Source organism: Stenella coeruleoalba (genome assembly GCF_951394435.1).
Source record: "Stenella coeruleoalba genome assembly, chromosome: 12".
In the NCBI taxonomy this organism is placed as follows: Eukaryota; Metazoa; Chordata; class Mammalia; order Artiodactyla; family Delphinidae; genus Stenella; species Stenella coeruleoalba.
Genome location: NC_137158.1, coordinates 38,241,760 through 38,264,345, shown reverse-complemented (window position 1 = coordinate 38,264,345; position 22,586 = coordinate 38,241,760). Strand labels below are relative to the sequence as shown.

At 44.2% G+C, this 22,586-nt stretch overlaps 1 protein-coding gene across 1 annotated transcript; it reads right to left on the bottom strand.

Annotated features, from left to right (window-relative positions):
• Positions 1–371: 371 nt before the first annotated feature.
• On the bottom strand, positions 372–21,158 carry PRDM1 (PR/SET domain 1). The gene is made up of 7 exons (XM_079939185.1): positions 20,994–21,158; positions 19,140–19,388; positions 12,603–12,722; positions 8,370–8,622; positions 2,303–3,408; positions 1,707–1,835; positions 372–1,353 (listed from the first exon to the last, which is right to left on the bottom strand). Exons 1-7 carry the CDS (start codon positions 21,033–21,035, stop codon positions 781–783), a joined length of 2,472 nt encoding a protein of 823 aa, XP_079795311.1. The 5' UTR covers positions 21,036–21,158; the 3' UTR covers positions 372–780.
• Between the last annotated feature and the right edge of the window lie 1,428 nt (positions 21,159–22,586).

The following is a 22,586-nucleotide window of genomic DNA, read 5'->3' as shown; positions in this document are numbered from 1 at the left end:
GCAAAGCCTTCTTGTAGCCTTTCTGGTAAATCTGTGATTAGGGGGGAAAATGCTGAACTATCTACAGAAACATACAAGATTCTCTCTTTCTTATTTCTTCTACCAGAGTTCTTACTGGGTAATTCTGCACACATAGCCCCAAGTTATACAGCGCTGCTCAAACGATACAGTCCTATGAATGAACACATCAGCTGCCTAACTATGGCAATACCAAAAGCTCATTTTCAAACCATTATTATAGAGGGAGGTCGGCTGATGTAATGTATTTGTTTACTAAATCTCAGGTACTTAAAACAGATGTGCAGAAATTATCTACAAAGAACAGCCACCAGACAAAGATAGAACAACTCAAATTACAAGGAATTCTTCCAGTCATTGTAAACTTTTTTTAATTATTGCTTTTTGAATGATAAGTTGTATAATAAATTATGAAGGATTATCATTGAAAAAATAATTATGACTAGGCAATAGTCTTAGCAATGGGAGGGCTATGCAAACGTATCCACACAAATATTCAAAATACACAGGTTCAAATATATAGATGGGGGTGTAAATAAGTATATATAATATGTATATATATTGTCTTTCCCTCATTTATGCCCTGAGATTTCAGTAACTTTGGGGATCCTTCGTTAATTCCAGAGAGGCGAGGGGGAACCGTCTGCCGTCAGGAGAGCTTTGCAGAACTGGAATTACGTACAAGCATTTGCCACAGGCACCCTGACTCGCCAAGTCATAAGTTAAGAAAAAAGACAAAACACCTTTTGTTTTCTGCAAATCTTAAGGATCCATTGGTTCGACTGTTTCTTGTTTGACCTTTACAGGTCCCAGAGGTAGTGGGTTGCTGTGAGGCAACTTCAGGAGGGACGGGTCTGTTGACTCGTAGAGGCTACATCCTGAGAGCAGTCCATTCCCCATGTTTCTTTGCAAAGACACTTTCAGGCCAGTTTCTTCTTTCTCTTTTCTGACCACGGCCAGAATCTCCTTCTCCACCACAGAGGTCACGTCAACGTTGTCCTCCATGTCCTCCAGCCGGTCGGCATTGTCGCTGATGTCAAACTTCTCGATTTCTTCGTTGATTCTGGTCAGGTCCTCCAGAGGCAGCCCCGTGGCTGGGGCCACAGGACAATACCCCTTCAGGTGGACCTTGAGGCTGCAGAGATGGATGTAGCTCTTGTGGCAGTGGGCACACTTGTGGGGCCGCTCCCGGGTGTGTAGGCGCTTGTGGAGTTTCAGGTGCACAAACTGGGTGAACTTGGCGGGGCACACCTTGCACTGGTAAGGTTTCTCTCCGGAGTGGAGTCGCAGGTGGGTCTTGAGATTGCTGGTGCTGCTAAATCGCTTGTGGCAAACCTGCAGCGTGGGGAAGGGGGCACGGGAGGGAGGTGGGAGACCAGAAGGTTAAGAACTGCCAAGCGGAGGGGCGCGCTGCCCACCCACACCCAGCAACCTGGGAGGTGAAAAAACTCGCAGCAGCGTTAGGCAAATGGGGCGATGGGAACGCACTGCCCATGGGGTGTTGTTTCCCTTCCAGACCACTTGTCCAACCACTGGAAGCTGGTGTGTCATCATCTCAGCGCATCAGCAGCCCAAAGAAGGCAGAATTCTTGTGCTGGTTTAAACTATGGGCTATGGGATGATGGGAGGGCGACTCCTGAGACACTGTCTACAAAGGTCGAAAGTTCAACCCAGAAAACACTGCCCACCTGGCATTCATGTGGCTTCTCTCCCGTGTGTACCAGGTAGTGTTTCTGCAGGTGGGCGAGCTGAGTGAAGCCTTTGTTGCAAGTCTGGCATTTGAAAGGTCGTTCTCCGCTGTGCACTCTGAGGTGGACCTGGGAAGAAGCCACACACGTTAGGTCGGCTGTCACTTGGCTGCAAAAGCGAACATTCCCATGCAAGGACTGGGGCATTTAGGATGCAAACCTCTTAAGAAAAGCATCAAGGTGAAGTCTTAGAACAAATCAAACCCCGATGTGATTTTCAGAACTCTGTTGTGTTGGAGCTAAAGGAACAAAAGTCATAGGCTAAGCAGGGACTCGAAACTGATGTTCTAGCGCAAACCCAACGTGTTTATCATTCAGAAGACACGCAGGAGAGGGGAAGCAACGTGCGCCCAAGCGGCGCAGCCAGAGTAGCAAAGGCAAAGGCAAAAGCAAAGCCGCATCGACCATGCCCAGCCCAGGTCTCACGCTGTGGAAATGGCAAGTTATAACCTGCGGGAGGTGAACTAAATACCCACGCGCGTCGTGCACTCCTGGGGACTGACCCCGCGCCATCGGGCGGCCCACGCCAGGCCTACCTTCAGGTTTGAGAGTTGGCCAAAAGTCTTGGCGCAGACGTTGCACTCGTACTTGATCTTGCCGTTCTGCTTCTTCAGGGGGTAGGGGAGCGTCTTGTAGCCAGTCATGTTCCTTTTGTTCTTGATGAGATTCACGGCCTCGTCGCCGCCGCCGGGGGCCGCCGCGGCCGCTGAGGTAGCTTTGGGCTGCACCACGTGCTCGGCCGTGGCGGCGGTGCCGGCCGTCGGGGACCCGCTGGTGGGGCTGCAGGCCTTGTCCTTCAGGCTGGCGGCCGCCCCGGGCAGGGAGAAGGCACTGTGCGGCGCGGGCACCAGCACCTCCCGGGGGTGCTCGGGCTGCAGCAGGCGGCGCGCCCCCTCCGAGGGCAGCGAGCTGGGAAGGGAGGCGGGCGCCAGCATCGGGGGAGGCAGGCCGCCCCCGCCCAGGAGGCCGCCGTACACGGGGTACAGCCTCGGGAAGAGGCCGAAGCTGCCGAGGCCGTTGATGTTGCCCACGGCGCCCAGGCCGTTGCAGTTCATGCCGTAGGGGGGCAGCAGGAACTTGGGGTAGTGCGCGTTGTAGGAAGGGATGAAGGCGGGCGGCAGGTGCGGGGGCGGCGCGTAGCCGGGGTAGGAGCCCAGCCCCTCAGCGGCGGCGGCGGCGTACGGAGCGTTCAAGTAGGCATAAGGGTCCCGGTGCTCCTGGGAGCCGGGGGCCCGCGGCGACACGGTGTTCCCGGGGCTGCTGTGCAGGCTCCGGTCTGGGCTGCTGCGCGCCGAGGGGCTGGGCGTCGTGGAGGACGGGATGGGGGAGTGCGCGATGTAGGGTGGCCGCTCCATCCCGTAGGCCAGGGAAGCTTTCAGAAAGTCTTCCGGTAGAGGGGCCCGGATCGGGTACACCACCCGCGGGTAGAAGGGCATCTCGGGGCTCCCATTTTTCCGAAAGTCATCCGCGTCCTTTTCCGAAGTGAGGGGTGAAATGTTGGAGCGGTATAAGTCCTTCCCTTTGGAGGGGTGGGAGTCCAATTTTAGTATTTCTTTCACGCTGTACTCTCTCTTCGGGACATTCTTTGGGCAAAGTTCATGTTTCTCAGTGCTCTGCTGCTTTGGATGGCTCTGGGTTTGCGCTGAAATAAAGAAAGGGTGATTACTCAGATGGAGACAGAAAATCGGAGCGACGTTGCCCAAGTTGCGCTCTCCTTGAGCAAACCTGAGCCCCAGCTGCCCCAAGAGGGACACCTGGCATCTCAACGCCCACTCATTCTAGAAGGCTGTCGCCACTCCAGTTCCTTCTCAGCAAAACCAGGTCACTGGTGGCATCGATAAAACGAATAGCACCGTTTGTGTTATTTTGTTTCCAACGGTAAAAACCTCATGATAGGACAGTCCTGTTCGACCAAGAGTAGGAGAGCCTCCATGAAAATGGCGTGGAACAATACCGGGACGGGGTGTCACAGGTTAATAAAAGTCATTCTCATGTTCACGGTTTACCTAAAGGAAATCAGCACACCCTGAGAACTAGATGTGCAAGATTAAGACTCATTTCAAGTAATAAGCAGTCATCAATTTTCGCCTCCATTCTTGTTTAATACGAATTTGATAAAACCCTGTTCAAACTGCCTCTTCCCAAACAGACAGATTAGCGATGTGATGCCACCCCTTCCCCTCGATCTGCTGACAACACCAGAATTTCACTGAGGCTCTGGTCTATAACCAGGCTCCCAGTAATGCTGTCCCCTGGAGTCACAAGGCGTGACATAGGCATCTCTGCCAGACCACAACTGGCACTTCCTGAGCCAGTTCAATTACTTAGAGCACCAAAGACGATAGCGTGTATTCCAAAAGACGGCATATTATTACTTGGTAAACAGACTGTTTAGGAACAGCAGCAATGAGAGGACAGGCTCTCCAGGCCATCGCCAGCACTGCCCCTCCAAACACACAGAACAAACGATGCCTTCGAGAAGACACCAGCCAGAGCAGGGAAAACCAAACACTCGCTGCTCAGCCTTCCCTGGAAACCAAAAGTAAAATACACGCTGCTTAGTCGGAGCTCTGGTTGTTGGAGGGCAACCCCACCAGCCTGCACACCAGCCGTAGGCATAGGCATCAGCTGTCGGTGTGTGTAGATGCCAGGAGAGGCAGGGACCTCGTGGCCTTAGCCTCAGAAGAGGACAGGCTTGGGGGACTGGGCTGAAGCCTCTGTAAAAGTATCATTCACTGTCTTTAAAAAAGTCCCTGTTCGATTTAACGGAGGAGGAACTCCAGGCTTGATACCTGATAGGTCTAGAAATGAACTCTGTGGAACTCCAGAGTCTGAATTCTTCAAATCCATTCTCTAGACTGACAAGCTTGAGGGATTCGATTCCAGTTTGAGAGCCCCTCACAGAATGTTATCTCTGCTGGCTGTTATCAGTTACTCCTGGGTGAGCCAGCAGCCCCAGAATAAACACAGCCCAGACACTATCAGGGAAGATGCTGATGGGGGCAGTGATGGAAAGCTTGTTGAGGGAGAGGGATTTCTGAAGCCACTAAACCAAAATAAATAGCCCCTTATCAGGCCAATATCAGTCTTTCAGTGAGGCTCAGCAGGCAGGAAGTTCAAATTGTCACTTTTGTTTTTTAAAGCTGAAATGGTAAAGGAAGAGAGACAAGTAAGTTGGAGAGCTGATAGGCAAGGCATCTCACACCCACAGGAGGGAATTTTGAGGTGAAAAAGAATGATTTGGAGGCATCCACAGAAAGATGTCACCCTAAAAATAATGAAAATACAGAAACTTCACCATCATAACTTTCTGCCATTTTTATGTGGCAAGTTACGTCTAAGTCTCCTAATTTTCTTTATTGGCTTCAACACTGTCTTGGTTCTAAAATTCAATAAATTAAAGCCATAAGCAAAAAGTTTACGTCTGTCCGTAGCACTGTCCCTACTATTTATTTAGCCTGGTGTTCTTACTGAGCACCTCCATAATCCGATTGTTGAACTACCACAAAGCTAACGATTGGGGTCTTGCCTGGTGGTCCAGCGGGAAAGACTCCGCCCTCCCGATGCAGAGGGCCCCGGTTCGATCCCTGGTCGGGGAACTAGATCTCTCACGCATGCCGCAACTAAGAGTCCGCATGCTGCAACTAACACCCGGTGCAGCCAAAATAAAAATTAATTAAAAAAAGAAACTTAAAAAAAAAGCTAACGATTGGGCCAACAAACCAGAAAGTCGGAATTTATAATTTTCTGTGCAAAATACTGAGCACAGTGTGCCTAGCATATAGTAAATCCATGATATATGTTCGATATCTCTTATGCCTTCATAAAAATACAATATCCGGAGGGCAACGTCAGCCCCCCTCAGGTGTTCTAAGGTGGCGATCATGGAGTCTATGTGAAAAGGTACATTTAAGAAAACCATCCTTCAGCAGCTGAGTAATCAGTGGAGCTGGTGTCATTTCTGACTCTCCCACTCAGCAGCAGCTTGAGTTAACATGAAAAAGAAAATCAAGATCTGTTTTTGTTCTTCAATCTTAAATGGCTGTAGGCGGACAGAGTCATTTCAAGAGTGAACTGCTTCTGAAGGCTCTGAATGGCTTAATTATGCCGACTCACATTTTCGATCTATAATAAGAACCCCCAAGACTACAAGAAAGAACCTAGAAGTTCTGCAGTAGGCAAAACAAAGCCTGTTTTCAACTGAAACTGAGAACGCAGATTAACATTTAGAAGTCTATAATCTGGTCAACTGTTTTCTAGATGGGTTAGTTAGATAGATTGAAAAAAACTACCAAAAAAACTTGGGAGGGGTAAGAGTTAAACCTGAGAGTTCCTACTCCTTTTCTTTGGTTTTTCAAAAATGCCTATTTATGATTTCTGGCTACTTATTTTTCTTTACCTCAGTTTTCTTCAACTCTCTTCTCCTCAAAACTCTACCAGTTGAACTATCAGTGCCATTTTAAAGCCCTCACGGAGATTCTGACACAAGCCTCTATCGTGCTTGAAGCATGGAACCCAATACAACTCATGTGAGGACGCAATCTGCCTATTAGGCCTGATGAAACAGTGGAGATTTTCCTGATCAGCATCTCAGTCATCAGTTACCACACCTACGACACAACTGGTTTCACAAGGCAACTGGAGTCTTGGCTTACTTACTGTCGCTGGCTATCGTTAACTCTCATTCTTTACTACGAATACCGGACAATGAATGGGTACCTGAAAATGTTAAACCACCATTTAGAAAAAATTCTGCGTAAACAAAAAGGGACATTTGAGGGAACAAAGGTGTCATTTCATAGTATACAGGACAGTTGCTTCTGAACACAAAGAATAAGCATTTGAATAAATGCAAGGCCTTTTAAGACCTTTCTTTGACTGGCAGGAGGTAAGGGATGTATGTGAAAAAACTTCTTTGTGGTTGGAGCAAAGTCAGCAGGGTGGGTCATCTCAAATGGAGTTACTGTTCAAAAAAGAAAAAATCAAAGTCTTTTTCTGAATCCGTGAATGATGAAGCTCAAGGAGTGGCAGGAGACCCTCAAGAGGAAGTGACCGGCTATGCTGAGAAAGTCAGGAGGAAGCAGCACATCTTCCTGGGAGATGTCCTGCCGGAATATAAGTTGCCTTTTACCACTGGGCCTGGCACCTACAGGTGGTATAATAGCCGAAGGGCTCCTGGGATGCTTGGCACTAGTGACAGGATGGAGACTCTTGGAAGCGCTAAAGAGAGATAAGGGAAAAGAACCACCACCATTGGCCAGGACCTGATTATACCCACCATACTCAAGCCGTAAGCCAATTTGTTCCAACTATTCTAAGACTTCTTCCTGAAGCTCAAGGTGCACTATATGTGTGTGTGTAAGGACCACAAACACAAATTTAAAGATGATCTTATGGTGGAGGTCCTTAAGCTTTTATAGCCCCAGCTTTTCAGAAAACTATAAATATAGTCTTGGGATCACAGGGAGAGCAAAAGTAAACTAGACAGTGTGGGATGAGCACCAAATAGCTGTACAATTGGATTATACCTGACTAGGATAAATAATTGGTCCTAAAGTTTAAGTCAAATTCTAATTTATGTTAATATTAACATTCATCTCAAAGGACAAAGTGTGAACTAAAACAATTTAGCCTCCAGATAAAGCAAGTGGGACAGCATATGGACTATTGATGAATCTGGTTAAAGGGTCTCTGGGAATTCTTTGTACTGTTTTTGCAACTTCTCCTTAGGTTGGAAATGAGATCAAAACAAAAGGTTACAAAAATGTCAGCATTTAGAGGCCAAAACTTTTAAACCAGAAGGAGCTGATTTAAAAAACTGCTTTAAAACTTAGCAGTCTGAGAATATACAACCATAGTTACAACAGGTTGGAATTTTATGGTAAATCTTAAATCGTTCATAGAGATCACTTGAGAATGACTAAAATGAAGTAGGGTTTTGCAGAGAGGTCACGATAGCCAACTTTAACCAAATAAAAAAGTAAAAGCTTGCAGACCTAAGGAACGGAGAATTTGTTAAGATCAAGTGATAGGTGGTTACTGTAATACTCATCAGGAGATCAGATAATTAGGTTTTTACCATTAGGGAGGAAGCTAAGATATAAAATCTTTAGGGTTATCCATATTCAAATGAGATTTGAAAAATTATATCTCCGAGTTTTTCTAGAAACCTTTTATGTTTCACATCAGACCATAACTTGATAACCAAATGTGCATCTCTACGATAGTTCAATGTACATGTTAAGCACTGACAAGTTACCACAAACAAGGAACTATATACCGTGCATCCTTGGCATGTCAGAACGAATCTCTATTATATTATAATCCTACCTGCCCCCTTTTGGATAGATTAGCATTGAACATAGATTTCTTCCTGTAACTTTCTGAACATTCAAAGTAGCTCTTAGTATTTTTTAAATGATCAAGTTTCATTATAGGAAACAGAGACTAAAAAAAGCTGTTTTCCTGTTCCCAGTCCCTAGTTTAAGCCACCTACTTGGCCCATCAGATGAAGCCATGTAATTAAACAACATGTTATTAGCGCAAAAGGGCAGAACTGACGTTACTGGCATTTCTAATTTTTTTGTTCTGTCATCCACTTACTGAGATTCATCATTGTCAGCTCTCCAGGATAAGGGTAGTGAAGCCTTTCCGCAAAGTCCCGGCAATACCACACAAGAAGCTCCTGGTTGGCGGGGATGGGCTTAATGGTGTAGAAGTAGATGTTCATGCCGTTCTGACAGGCGGCCAGGTTCTGCTCCCGGGCAGAATGTGCTGGGTTCACGTAGCGCAGCCAGTTGCTCTTCTCCTCATCAAAGCCATCGATGAAGTGGTGAAGCTCCCCTCGGGAATAGATCTGCCCAAAAGAGAAGACAGACATGGAAAAGAAAGCCCCAAAGCAACGAAAAGCTTCCCAGGCACCTCTGAGAATAAACCCAGCAAATACCGGGTTTGATTTCTGGTCCCTTATTGCCTGGTTAGAAAAGGAAATCAGTTTAGCCGGAGTTGTCTTGAATCAGCAGAAATAAGGGCAGAAAGAGGGAAGGGACACTTTGTCAGTTACCTTTTCCATTTCAGTTTTAGTGTCTTTTCACTTTTGGGGAAAAGTAACAGAAGAGTGAAACACAAGATTTCATTTAAGGAGCTGCCTCAGAAGGACTAAACAACCACCGAGTACTGTTTCTGCTGCCACAGTGAATGGCACACAGGCAATGCTACTTAACTTGAGTTCCGATCATGCAGACTTTTAATGCTTTGAGTCACTGGGTATTAGACCAACCCGACTGAGTACGTCAAACCGAGTCTCTCAACTTTTTCTATGGCCTCTGTACTTGCCGTTTCCTACACCCCCGCCCAAGGCTTAAACTATGCAAACATCCTCCACCCCCAAGCCTCCAAGTCCAGCAGGAACACTTGTTCATATGAATACTTGGAAGCTTGCCTTTTTGGGGAAATGCTGGGTGAGGCCAAGGTGAACTTCACCTGCCATAACAAAGTGAGCACTGGGACAGAAGCCAGCATCAGACAGTCTACTGAGAAGTCACTTTTCCTCTTGATAAACGTGTTCGGCCTTGCACTTTTCTTTCAAGGCAGAGGAGGGGAGAGGGAACCCTCTCATCCGTGAGGTGGTTGGGCTAAAACACCACTCACAGAGCCATAAGGTTCGTGTTTTTGGTAAAAGAACAGAAAGAAACCATGTTGTTCTTTAAAGGCAATGCAAAATGAAGAATTCAAAGTCTGCCCTAGAGTAATACTGCTTTTGGTTAACAGATACCCTCAGGCCACTCGGTAAAAAGGTAGAGGTAAGAATAGGAAAAATTAAAGTATACATTCTTACTGAAACTTTATAAACAACTTTATAAACAAACTCCTTGCCCTTCCACAGTAACTTTCTGTCTTTCCCTCTTTTTAAGATGTACCCAACTCGTCTTCAGACTTAAGAGATCCTTAACACATATATAAGAAATACCTGGTTATCTGCAACTTAGAGGTTCCAAGTCATAGGGCCTGGTTCATAGCAGAAGTTTTGCTCTAACCGGACAGCAGGTTATTGCTTTCTTCTTAGTCACATGCTATGCTAGTCTCTAAAATGTTTCTGTATTTCGCTCAAATGTTATCAGACAAAAAGGAACTCTGTCCCTTTAACACGGGCAGTAAACACCAGAATCACTTTCTTTTAAGAGTAACTTCCTGTAAATTGTGAAGGGGGAAATACATGTGGCTTCATCAAAGCAGCTTGTGAGAGCTTTTGCGGTGTGTTTTGTTAAGAGAAAATGGAACAAGGCCGGGTGAATTCTGCTATCAAGAGGGGTTTTCAAGTTTGTTTACTCTGATGTGCAAACTTCCAGGAACACGGGGTTCCATCGCTCTTGCACTCTTCGCTGGGCGGAAACTGCTTTCTAAAGCTACGGCTATGTTGATTCCAGTCAGCCTTCCACGGACTACAATTTACTGTATGCTCATTTAAAAACAGAAATGTCGACGCCATGAAGTCACACACACACACACACACACGAAAATAAAATAATGATACGTCAGATGAACACTGCTCCCTGTCACCCTCACTACATTTCCATATATTATCAAGAAGATTAAAAACGTGCTGACTCATAGCACAGTTACAAGAAATGTCACTGGTTTCTCAACTTGAACATCCCTTCTCTTCTTTGACTGTGTAATTTGCATGAAACTTTTTCTTTCCTCACAACAGATGTTCATATTCCTGCCAGCAAAATCAGGATGCTTTTAACAACATGTGGGAAGTTATCTCCTACAATATCCTTTGCATGTGAAGGGCCGATTTCAATAAATCCTCCCAAGGAAAGCATTTCAGCTACTTAGAGTGAATCTTCAATGAAGCAGGGAACTGGGACAGAGACAGGAGGTTCTTAAATATTTCTTGTCATTTTTTTTCAAAAGGATCATGAATTAACGAGACTTATGCTGGATTTTCTTAATTCCGACCTTCAACTCCAAAAACTACACGTGTCTATGGCTCATTTCTGAGAAGACTTTATTGGCAGTAAAGGGGAAAATGAACTCACTTACATTTTGCCCATTATTAGTCAGGTATTAAATATATTTTAAGCATGACTAATTAATTAAATAAAAATTGTGAGCACACAACTCAGAGTGAAAAATTCTCAGTGATCTCTTTTGTTTGGAAAATAGTAAAATACATTTCTTAAAACACAAAACTTCCCAGATTTAAAACAAAACCTTGTTTCTTAGGAACAGCTTCTGAGTGATCCCCAAATAGAAGTCTTTTATAAATATACTTGTCCAGATGATATAAGCATTCTAGGTAAATCTGGCCAGAGTAAGTATAATACAATTTTTGTTGCTACCATGCAGCTGTTTCTTAAAAGAATTTTAGTAACAGTTTCCCAGTAATCATGTACATTTTGTGCAAGTATGTATATAAAAAATTGCTTTTAAATTTAGTAAATGTAGCTTTATTTTCTAATTAAAGGAAACCAAATATCCCAAAGAGATCTATGGGAAAACGGAAAGCAGTCCAATTTTTTCTCTGTTCATCCTAATCCAGGGTCTTTTACTCAAAGATTCCACCTAATTAGTTCACCTCTGAGGTCCTTTTTTATTTTTTTAATTAATTAATTTTTTATTTTTGGCTGTGCTGGGTCTTCCTTGCTGTGTGCGCTTTCTCTAGTTGCAGCGAGTGGGGGCTACTCTTCGTTGCGTGTGCGGGATTCTCATTGCAGTGGCTTCTCTCTCTCCTTTTTTTTTGTGATACGCGGGCCTCTCACTGTTGTGGCCTCTCCCGTTGTGGAGCAATGCTCGGGGCACGAACCCAGGTCCCCTGCAACGGCAGGAGGACTCTCAACCACTGCGCCACCAGGGAAGTCCTGTGAGATCCTTTCTAACTGTGATATTCCAAAGGAAATTGGATTGGCCAGACTCTTTGGATGTTAAAGGAAAGTTCATCATCCCGAATGATTATAAGCATTTCCCTTACGCTATGGGAGTAACTTATGTACTATCAAACCCAAAAGTTTCATGGTACAGGTGCGTTGAAACAGGACGAGTCTTGTGGTCCATCTCCATTCCCCTAGTACCATCTTCTACCCATCCTTCCTTAAAGGCATTTATTTATTTATTTATTCTGCGTAAACAAAATCAATGTTTTGTTTGCCGCAATCAATCAATCAATAACAGTTCATCATTATTGGTTTGATGGATTGATTGATTGCGATACGCGGGCCTGTCACTGTTGTGGCCTCTCCCGTTGCGGAGCACAGGCTCCAGACGCGCAGGCTCAGCGGCCATGTCTCACGGGCCCAGCCGCTCCGCGGCATGTGGGATCTTCCCGGACCGGGGCACGAACCCGTGTCCCCTGCATCGGCAGGCAGACTCTCAACCACTGTGCCACCAGGGAAGCCCAAAGGCATTTATTTTTGAGGTAATTCATTTATGATTACTTGTCCATTCAATTAAAGTTAAGTCAGCAAGAAATCAACAAGGGGTGAAATCTAAGGCTTGGTGACTCATTACTACTTCCTTGCACAGAAATGCAAATGAACTTACCCTTGAAGCAAGCAGCAAACTCTTTCCTTTCATCACAAAGCTCTAATGAATTGCAAAAATTAAGATTCACATATAGACCATCTCTCCATCCCTAACCACCTACAGGCTGTGTTTCCCAGGCCAAACATTGAACCAGGTTCATCACGGTTGCTTAGAATTCCCTATGTCCATGGGGACCCTGAATACTTGTGGGGAGCCCCAGGACAGGTTGAAAATGGAAGTGACCCAGCAATTTTCGTTTCATTTTTTTCCCCTAATACTTAATGAGTCTGGAAAAATTTCCCTACTTACCCGCCAAAAATATTTCCTGTTGGCGTTCTTGGGAACTGTATCACTGGTGTAGATCTCACCTATTAGAGGCCCAAAACGTGTCCCCTTTGGTATGTATTCTTTACTCACCACTCCAATAACCTAAAGGGGGTAAAACATATGAAACAATGAGTTCAACTGTAAAATATTAATCAACCTTTTCATTTCAATGAGTTGAATTGTCAAATGGTAATATAACCAACAATGATGAAATTGTACTATGGAGAGCAGACATTAATGGTGCCTACATAATTAACAACGAGCTTGACTTTTGGGGAAGACCATCTTTTAAACTCGCAGGTCATAAGCAAATACACAACCAAGTATAAAACAGTCATTCTCCGGTGACTGAGGGTCCTCTATTTTCTATTAATACTTTTTATGCGAGAACGGAGAGGGTAACCATTCCATATTAGAACAAGTTTCAGATACTGAAGAACTAGACAGTCAAGTTTAGCCCACTTCAGCCGGCTCCTAGTTTCCTATTTCTTCTTCTCCCTCAAGCCATAAACACAGTATGCTTAAGGGGAATAAAATAGTTTTAACCTCAGAAACCAAAATAATGTTCTTTGGTTGTTCCACAAAGGCCTAAGGAACCAGAAACAAAACATATTATTTTTTTTTTCATTCCAGATGAGGGTTTTTTTTTTCTTCTTCTAACTTGTAAGTTCTGTTTAATAGAAGGGAATTCTTTCAAGTAACTTTGTTCTTCTCTAGCATCTTCTGCTCAACAGTGGTCAAAAGTCTTCCTTTGAAGTGGAATTTATACCGAGGAGAGCTGTGGGTTCTAAGATCTGAGGAAATGACCTTCTCAGACTTGGATGTATCACACATTTTGACTTTGTAGGGCCTTGCTAAAGAAGCATGTTAAATATACCAGTTCCTCCTGGGTCGTAAATTTCTTTGGGGGTGGGGGGGTTGAAAAAAAAGTCACCAACCAGGAATCAGGAAGCAATTCATTACTATTCAAAAGAACTCCTTCTCCTCTGTAATAGTCCCTTATGACATTTTGCAGTACATTTTGTAGTACATTTTGTTTTGGTTTTTATTCACTCACTCTCCTCTTTTCATTTTCCTTTTGCTCCAAACAGCCTACAAATCACTTACTGAATAACTTACTGATATGGACCAAGAAAGGAGGTAAAACATATTTATTTCCAGTTTTTATTATCCCTGGTGGCTCCTTTATAATTGTGTACCTGAAATGGTAGGCCCCAATACATGAAGCAATAAATGTCTGCAGTGGAATCTAAGGTTCTGGTTATGATATACACTGACACCTCACTAATTTCATCAATAATTTGTCTCTGTTTAAATGAATAGGGAATAAGCATACCTACATGCTTGTGACAGACCAGGCTTTCTCATGTACGTGACTTAAAGAATTAATTTTTTTAAAAATTTAGTATTCAATATACAAGCCAATGGAGCATACCCAGACTGGAAAGACAGAAAAAAAGAAAATTTCCTATATCTAACACAAGTTGAAACAAGGTTGGTGAGCTAGTGTTATTTTTGGCCCGTTATGAATTTCTGGCAAGAGCTGAAAAAAGCAGATGTTCATTTCATCCTCCTCTGCCTCATTTACATCTATCTGCCCTTTCAATAACAGTTCATCATTATTGGTATATGTTGGCAGTATAACTCTGGGGGACGGGAGTACTTCAGAACAGTCTTGAGATAAAAATACATCCTAAAGCTTAAGTAGACTTACTTATTCAGAGGCTCATTGTTTATGATATATTATTGAAAATAATTAATTTGAAAAATGCATGGAATTGGCTTCTATGACACAAATCATTTGGCATTCATGTCTGAATGATTATTCCATAATATTAAAATGACAAACAGGAAAAACAAATAATGTCATTTGTTGGTGAGCCAATAATTAGCGGTTGATATTTTCAACATATCCACTTCAAAGCAGTAGTTCTAAAAAAGGTACTCAACTGGTTTATCAACCTTGTTTTAAATTATAGTCTCTCGCAGACAGTGTCTTGGGGGTCAGAGCTTGATTACCAACAAGTAGCATGACATTGAGGCCAGGGTTTTTCTTCTGAATTGCCATTCTTTTAACCAACGGGCTTTGTGGTATTCCGCTATCAATCTTACACTAAGAAACATACACCATTTTCTTATGGTCCAGAAGAAGTCAACTAGCATTTTGTTCCCACAAAGGAATCTGAAGTAGACATAAGCCACCTGACACCTTTGAGCACAGCTATAGGCAAGTCACTGGGGAAGCTGTGTGACAGCACTGGAAGTAGCTCTTGTCATCGATAACCTTACAAATGAAACTCAGCAGGCCAGACAGGAGAATAATTTGTTAGGAAAGGGAGGTCTGTGAAAATCCTCATGTCCCAAACAAATAAAAAGAGCCTCAATATTAGATTATCTTTGCAAGTGAGACAGAACCCTAATATTTTAAGCTGTGTGATGCCCAGAGCTTTGGGTACATGTAAACTCACACATATGAATAAATAGACACAAAATCACAGAATTTCAAGGTTGGAAGGAACGGTGTAGCTTATATACCATCTCTATCCGTTCCCAGTCCAGCACCCTATCTCACAATCAGCACCTTCACCTCAAATCCGTGTCTGAGACATTATTCAAAGAGCACAGAAGAGCTGCAACTCTAAGATTCCAATTCTAAGATTCCAGTGCTCAGCCAGGTAACCGGAGTGGGGATCGGAACCAGGGTAGTTTTTCGTGGGAGACCAAGCCATACTTCTCCCTCTGGCCCTGGAAAGATCCAGATGTGAATCTTAGCCAACAAAGTTCTATCCTTGGAGCTAGCCTATGATACAGGGGAACCTGGTATGTGCCCTGAATTTCCCAGAGCTAAAAAGACTAAGAATGTGGTCACCTAGTTCAGGAAGGAAACTTCACTGGAACTGACCAGGGTCCTAAAGCATCCCTGCTGGGCACGGATTGCTGCGTGCCTCCCATAAAGCCAGCAGCGAGAGGACACTGGCCTCCACGCTTCCCCGCCTGCCCGCTCTTCCCCACTGTGTGCTATGTGTGGGGCTGACCCCTTCAGATCCGTCAGCGGCCTCCGTTACAGAACAAACCCTGAAGTCCAAGGCTTGCAGACAAAAAACAGGGCTTGTTTTCCATTTTACAAGATGAAGATGTCACAACTTAGTATAGGTGGACTGGGGGTTCTGAATGAAAGTCTGATAGTAAGAAGAACAAATTTGCTTTTTTTTTTGAAAGCAAATTCCCTCTTTAGAATATATGAATACACATGCATCGCAGTGAGTTTCAAGCAGAAACATCATTCAGGTCTAAATGTGGTATAAGCAGCCTCACCCCAAATTATATTAAAATCATTTAAATTACTAGCTACCTCTTCCCCTCTCCCTCCATAAAAATGACTCATTCGATTAAAATTCTATTTCGAATACAATTATAGTTGCATTGAGATGACTAGAGCTCATCTCAATGGATGAGTGGGTATATACTCACTGGATCAAGACTTCAGCCTGTACTTCACCCCATTTTTAAAAAAACGGGGTGGAGTGGATAACGATGTTTTTGGAAAGTCTCCTTAATTATCTTCATAGTAAAGGAAATGTGGCAATGCCTGGGTACATAGTCTCCACAATAAAAGGCAGTATGAAGAGGGAATTGCACTTATGGCAAGATGCTTTTTCGAGATGGCTGAATAATGGACTTCAATCAAAATGGCCACTGAGTCCCCATCTTCGGCCTGATGTTTCACTGCCACACGACTCTGGAGGTCAGGCTCGGAGCCACAGAGCCTCTGAATTCAACTCAAGCAACCTCAGTACAGGCTACTGCTTCCAGAACAGAAGTGTTTCAATCGATCTTTCTGTATTCAAGTATTCACAGAAGATTATTTCAGGAGGTCAAGGGGAAAATCCCCCTAAAAGAATAACCCAGCAGTTTAAAAAGTTTTACAAGTTTTTTGAATAGTATGTCTATATTTGGTCTGAGTTCTGGAAATAGGAAGTAAGAACAGCCTCATTAAAGGTGCAGAATGATTCTAAACCCAATCTAAAAATGAGGGTCAAGATCAGAAATATGGTTTGTATGTTTTGTTTTTAAACCAAAAAAAAAAAAAAGGTGCTGACACATAGCGCAAATTCATAATGAAAAATGGTCTTTGCTAAAAAAAAATCCCCAGGATGTCAGAACATCAGTACATAAGGTAACATCTTCGCTACTCAAATGAAAACATTTAAAGAAGGGCAAGATAAATCAGTCAGATGAAAACTACACGTACAAAGGCCTTTTTCCTCTTTCCACGGCTTGTGGGACTGAAAGAACTAACTGAATAACGATAATGTAAACATTTCACCCATCCTGAAGATTTCTGTTCTAGAACTGGTGTGCAGCTCTCATACTCTCAATGGCTCAATTCTACGGTTCTCTTTCACCACCTGGAGGGAGCTCTCCTTCCCCAAAGTGCAAAAAGGAAGGAGGGAGAAACTGAGTAACAGGTACACGTTTCCAGAGAGAGCTTAAGACAGCATTACATTTAAGTTGGTCTCCTGGTCGCTTTTATGATGAGGGACAACAGATATACTGCTCTCTTCAAGCATTTCTAGGGGAAAATAGAATAAGAGAAAGCTGATCTCTTATTAGGTTCGTTTTGAAGGACCCTCCTTAGGAATACAGGCACTGTATGCTTTCTGGGTGCTGAATTTATGAAATATGGAGTTACACATTCAGAGAAAAAAACCCCAAACAAGCTTAATAAATGATCGTCCTGGAGTTATGTTAAGACGATAACTAAAACCACAGTGACACCAAGAGGGGCCAGTGTAGCACAATCAAGTAGCACTGGTTGGGGAAGTCTGAAGAACTTTGCTCCAAGGCCTGGCTCTGGCTCTAAGTATATACCTTAAGTAAGTGACTATCTTTCTGAACCTTGGACTAAGGGCATTATTCTATTTAGCTATGATTTTACATAGCATGATGAAAATTGAAAAACTTAAGCTAAGAGCTAAACTGAGGATAAGAACACTACAGAACTAAAGGGCAAGGATGACCCACAGAATAGAGGTCTTGATTTCAATCCCAAGGGGCTGGATGGGGCAACACAGCACAATCGAAACCAGGGAACAGATCAATATTTGGTCAGATTTGATATGCGAAAAAATGCTACAGCTTATAAAGCCACAGCCAAACCTTAAATACCCGAACAAATCCTACACTGATTCCATGGGCCACACACTAAGGGACCTTCTATAGAAAAGGGTGTTACTTTCAGAAAGAGGTGTAATTAAGGCCGATCTCCGACGTGAAATTTTTGGTAATGTTCACATTAAAATACAATTTAAATTTTGCTTTCTACGAAATCAGCCTCCTCTCTCCCAGCAGGAAAAAAGAAAAAAAAAAAAAAAAAAAAAAGTTGAGCTTTAATGAAACCCAAAGCAGAGTTGCTCTATTTAATTTTAGACAGCTGTGTCACCCCCTCACCAAAAACACTGAACTCAGATACACAAACAGGAAAGAGACAAAGTATTTCCCAAACCGGCTCTCAACTCCTTCAAATGCTGTTCCTTAGGGAAGGAGGAAAGTGATTTGACATGGTTGTAATGAATAGTCCCAGTATAGAATTCTGGGCTCCTGCAGCAAATGACCCCCTTTTCGCGACTTTCTGAAGGCAGTGATAGGACGGACAGTGACCTATGGGAATGGTTGTGATGGCAGGGCTGTGGACGGGTGGATTCCTCCAGCTCAGCCCGGCAGGCAGTAGACCAATGAAAGCAGCTGCAGTAGCTGAATTCTCAAAACAAGAGGTGGTTCTGCAAGTTATTTCACAGCCAAACATCACGCCTAGATACAATCATTATAGAAAAGGGTAAACACAAATCCTTTGCTCATTCCAAGTTTGGGTTTTCAGCCCCTTTGAAACAACAAAGGGTGTACCCACTTCAGAGGCCAAGAAGAAATTGGCCTGCCAGCCCGGTCAGAGCAAAGGAGCTGCCGCAGATAAACAGGGGTTAGCTCTGAAGTCATCCGGACAGAGGGCACTTTTACATGAAACTCTTCTCCGTTTATACCATCACTTCAGTTCATAAACACGTCAAGGTTTTGAGAATAATTTTAGAAACCCAGCTAATAAAGCTGGCTCGTTGAACAAGTAAATAAATAAAGCCATCTCATGACCAAAAAGAGACAAAAGAAACATGTCAAACAGTTTTTCTAAGAAAAAGTTTCTCTCCCTCAAAAGCTAGTACACTGGGGGACGAGTTCTCAAAGCTGCTGACGATTTCACCCACCCCATGCTGCAAGTCGGCTTTTCCAAGACATGTCAACTTGGCAAAAAGATTTCACTGTTTACTAATTCTTATGGAACAGTGAAGAGCTGGAGGAATAAGAAGGGATGGACTTAGGGCAAGAGAAAACAATGAAAGAAGTGAATTAAGTGATCAGTTATTTACTGATACTTACAGATTCTCACAGACATACGAGGCCTCAAGGGCAAGTAGGGAGATTTGGCGTCAGGTGCCAATCTTCTTCAGCAAGAAACCAGAGGCTTACCTCTTTGCTGTTTGTGGCATATTTGAAAAGCAGATTCCTCGGTAAGGATGCCTCTGCCTGAACCGAAGTGCCTCCTTCGGTGCCAGAATCCCAGGGGTGGTCGTTCACAATGTATGTACACTTCTCCTCAAACTCAGCCTCTGTCCACAGAGTCATGTCCGCGTCCTCCATGTCCATTTTCATGGTCCCCTCAGTCCCCTCTGCCAACCCTGGAACCTTCACAGCACTGGAGTTACACTTAGGGGCAGCCTGGAAGAGAAAGGAAAGGCCTTTAATCCCCATTGTCCTGTGGCTCCTCCGAGAGAGGCTGTGACTAATACAGTCGTCTGAAGACTTTCAAAGCAGATGCAGAGTGCTTGGTACAGTTGAGTAAGAGCCAGAAAGCCGTATAAAGATTGCCTTGGAGAAGCAAGGTTTTAAAATGTTATCCTTAGTGGAAAAAAAATAAAAATAAAAAAAAAGTGTGGCAACCACATTGGGGGACAAAGTGAAAAAAAGAAAAAAGGAAAAGAAACACCTCCAATCCCTGGCTTTACCTCTCACGGCAGAAAAACGTTGAGGCGCCTAGTCCTCTGTCCCAGGACGCCTGGGGTCATGGCCGCCAGACCCTCAGCGCTGTGGAAAAGCTGCCTCAGAAAAGTGTCACAAACAAGGAGAGGAAGAGGAAGGAGCTCTGTCTGCCTCTGAATGAAGCTAAAAATGGAAAGCGCGTGTGGTGCAGGAGCGGAACCCAGCCTGCCTTTTCCAAATGGGGAAGACTGAACTTTCCCACCAGCTCCCAACTCAAAACAACTTTCAAAACAACTCGCTCCCCCCCCCCTCTGCAGCGCGATCTCTTTCATCCTCTCACAGGGAAGGCCGAAAAGGGCTGCATCCTGCCAGCATCACTGAGCTGCAGCTTTTCCGAGATCGTTTGGACCATAGGAAAAGAGAAGGAAAGATGGGGGCGGAAGGGGGGGGCAACTCCCCGCAGTTTCTTTTGACTGTGGGCATCTCACGCCAAATTGAAAAAGTAAAAACAAAACATAAAACTGTTCAACAGAATTCCCTGGAGAGAATTCCTTTAGGAGCCCTCAGCTACAAATAGCACTTTCCATTTAAATCTGAAAGTGTACGAATTCCCAGAAGTCACTGATGGGCCACAGTTACTGTAACTAAAGTTATAACAAATATAGAAGACTCAGAAGACAAGCTCTGCTTCCACTTACAAACTGATAAGGGTATTCCCGCAAATCCCCCCTCACACGCAGGAAAAGTGCTTTCCAAAGAAAGAGAGAGAAAAAAAGGTAAACAACGTCTGCAGTGTTTTCGCATACAGACGGGTTGGGGAAGAAGTAGGAACGTGGGTATCATTTCCATGTAAGAACATGTCCTTGTTAGAATGTAAACATAACACTGTCCAAGTCCTTCAGGGTGGCTTTTCCATTCTTTTATTTCTTCCCTAAATATGATGCTCTTTAAAAAAAAAAAAAAGTCGGATGCGAAGTTGTCTTTCCCTCAGCCACGATTTAAACAAACGTGCTTATTTCTACGTAGTTGCAACATGTACAGTCACGATGCCAAATGAGTGTTAAAATAAACCCAAAATTTAAACTTAAGCCAATGCGGAATAGTTACTTTGTTGGACGGGTGTGGGCGGGAGCCACTACCGAAATTTCAATGAACTGACAATTACGCCTAGAACTGAAAGGGTTAATGATTCATAAGGAAAAAGTCTTATAAATGTTTGACAGTACTAAGCGCCCGAAAGCAGAAGCCCTTCTGGTTTCTACTACGACTACGTTAGCCAAGAGAGAGAAAAAAAAAAAGTTTTCAGATCAATTTCAGAATGAAAAACAAGATCAAGTTCCTTACCAAGGTCGTACCCACACGTTTTTCCAAGCAAATATCCAACATCTGAGATAAATGTCGCTCATGCCTACACAGTCCGCATGTGCTCCGCGTCCCCTCCCAGCCGAGGGCTGGCGCGCACCGACCGCGGCGGTGCCCCTCTCCTCCGGCGGCTGGCGCCCGTGTCCCGAATCCCGGCGCGGACAGGTGCCTCGCTGCCCGCTGCCCTGCCTCTCCGCAACACTGGAGGGCCGAGTGTCACGGCAGCACGCTCAGTCTGTGTTAACCCGGCCGGCGGCTCGGCCCTTTCCCCCTCCCTGCCGCAGATTTCCCATTCGTGATTCACTCCTACCAGCCGCCTGAAGTGGGGGCGTGGCCACACCTGGCCGAGCCGTGCAGAGCTCACCCCAGGGCTTTCCTCCAGCCCGCGAGCGCCCAGAGCTTCCTCCCTCCGTATCTGAATTTCAACATTTACTCGGAATCTTCTGACTTCCCTTTGAGGGCACTTAACCTCAGCGTTTACTCGGGCTGTATTGTATTCTAAAGACTCCAGACCGCCCTCCTTCCTGCTGCGGCTTTATAAGGGGCGCACATTCCTTAAATTCAGGGAAACCTAAAAATGACCTAAAATCGTTTGAGTTCCTCGGCTCAGATCCAGTTACAGAACATACAAAACTTACTTGAAAAGATCACGTGAAAAGAGCAATTATTTTTGCATGGAATGGAATAAGATGTAGCTGTCTAGTCCTCAAGCTACTGCCTGTGAAATACACGTTTCCTCCCCGCAAACTTGAAAGCTTCCATTTCTCCTGCTAACTAAAGGGAACTCATCTTTGGTAGAACTGACTTCCCTCTTTCAATTATTTAGTAAATAGGGAAATAGGAAAAAGGTATAATCCTACAGATTAAAATTTCTTTGCCTTTTCTCTCCTCCCCAAAGCCCACAGGCAGACTTCCGAGGAGTGTGTTTGCAAAGTGTAGAGCATTAATCGTTTCCTAGTTAAAGGGAATGTGGAACTGATCGCAGCAAGTGGAAGGCAGACGAAGGCAGTAATTAGTGGCGCTCTACGCTGGGAGCCCTGCCCGGCTTTTCCTCCAGCCCCAGTCAGCCCTCTGTTGAAGGAAGGACATCCTGTGATGATGGCATACAATGTCCTGTTTGTTTATTATTAAGAGCGTGGACCTTGCATTCCTGCTTCTCATTACAAAACAAACCAGATGCTTTACTTCCTTCAATGGTCTTGTGCCTTCAGCAAGGAATCGTCTAATTCAGAGAAACAATGATGCAAAGGGTCCATTTAGAGCAGACACCCCATTACAAGGACTGTTTAGGTCACTGTAACACAAGTCTCCCACTATTCCTGCTTGCCTTCTATACATGGTGGTTTTTAAAATCATCTCTCTCCTTCAACCTTAGGCTGCAATGTTTTCTCTAACATTTTAAATACACGTGTGCCTACACACTCACGTCCCGACAGACATGCACACCCCGACGTACACACACCCAGTCCCCACCTAATGATACCAACTTAGTCATACAGTGAAGTGGACATGTGAGTATTTGTTTATAGGAAGAAACAAAAGAAAGCAAAAAAAAGCCCAGCCCGATCATAAAAA

What these genes read in the sequence shown, in the direction of transcription:
- PRDM1 (XM_079939185.1), bottom strand. Translation starts at nt 21,035, where the DNA reads ATGTTGGATATTTGCTTGGAAAAACGTGTGGGTACGACCTTG. An exon ending in ACAGGAAATATTTTTGGCGG is followed by an intron (nt 8,623 to 12,602) that starts GTAAGTAGGGAA and finishes TCTTTTGGGCAG; the next exon opens with ATCTATTCCCGAGGGGAGCT. An exon ending in GCTGACAATGATGAATCTCA is followed by an intron (nt 3,409 to 8,369) that starts GTAAGTGGATGA and finishes TCTTTATTTCAG; the next exon opens with CGCAAACCCAGAGCCATCCA.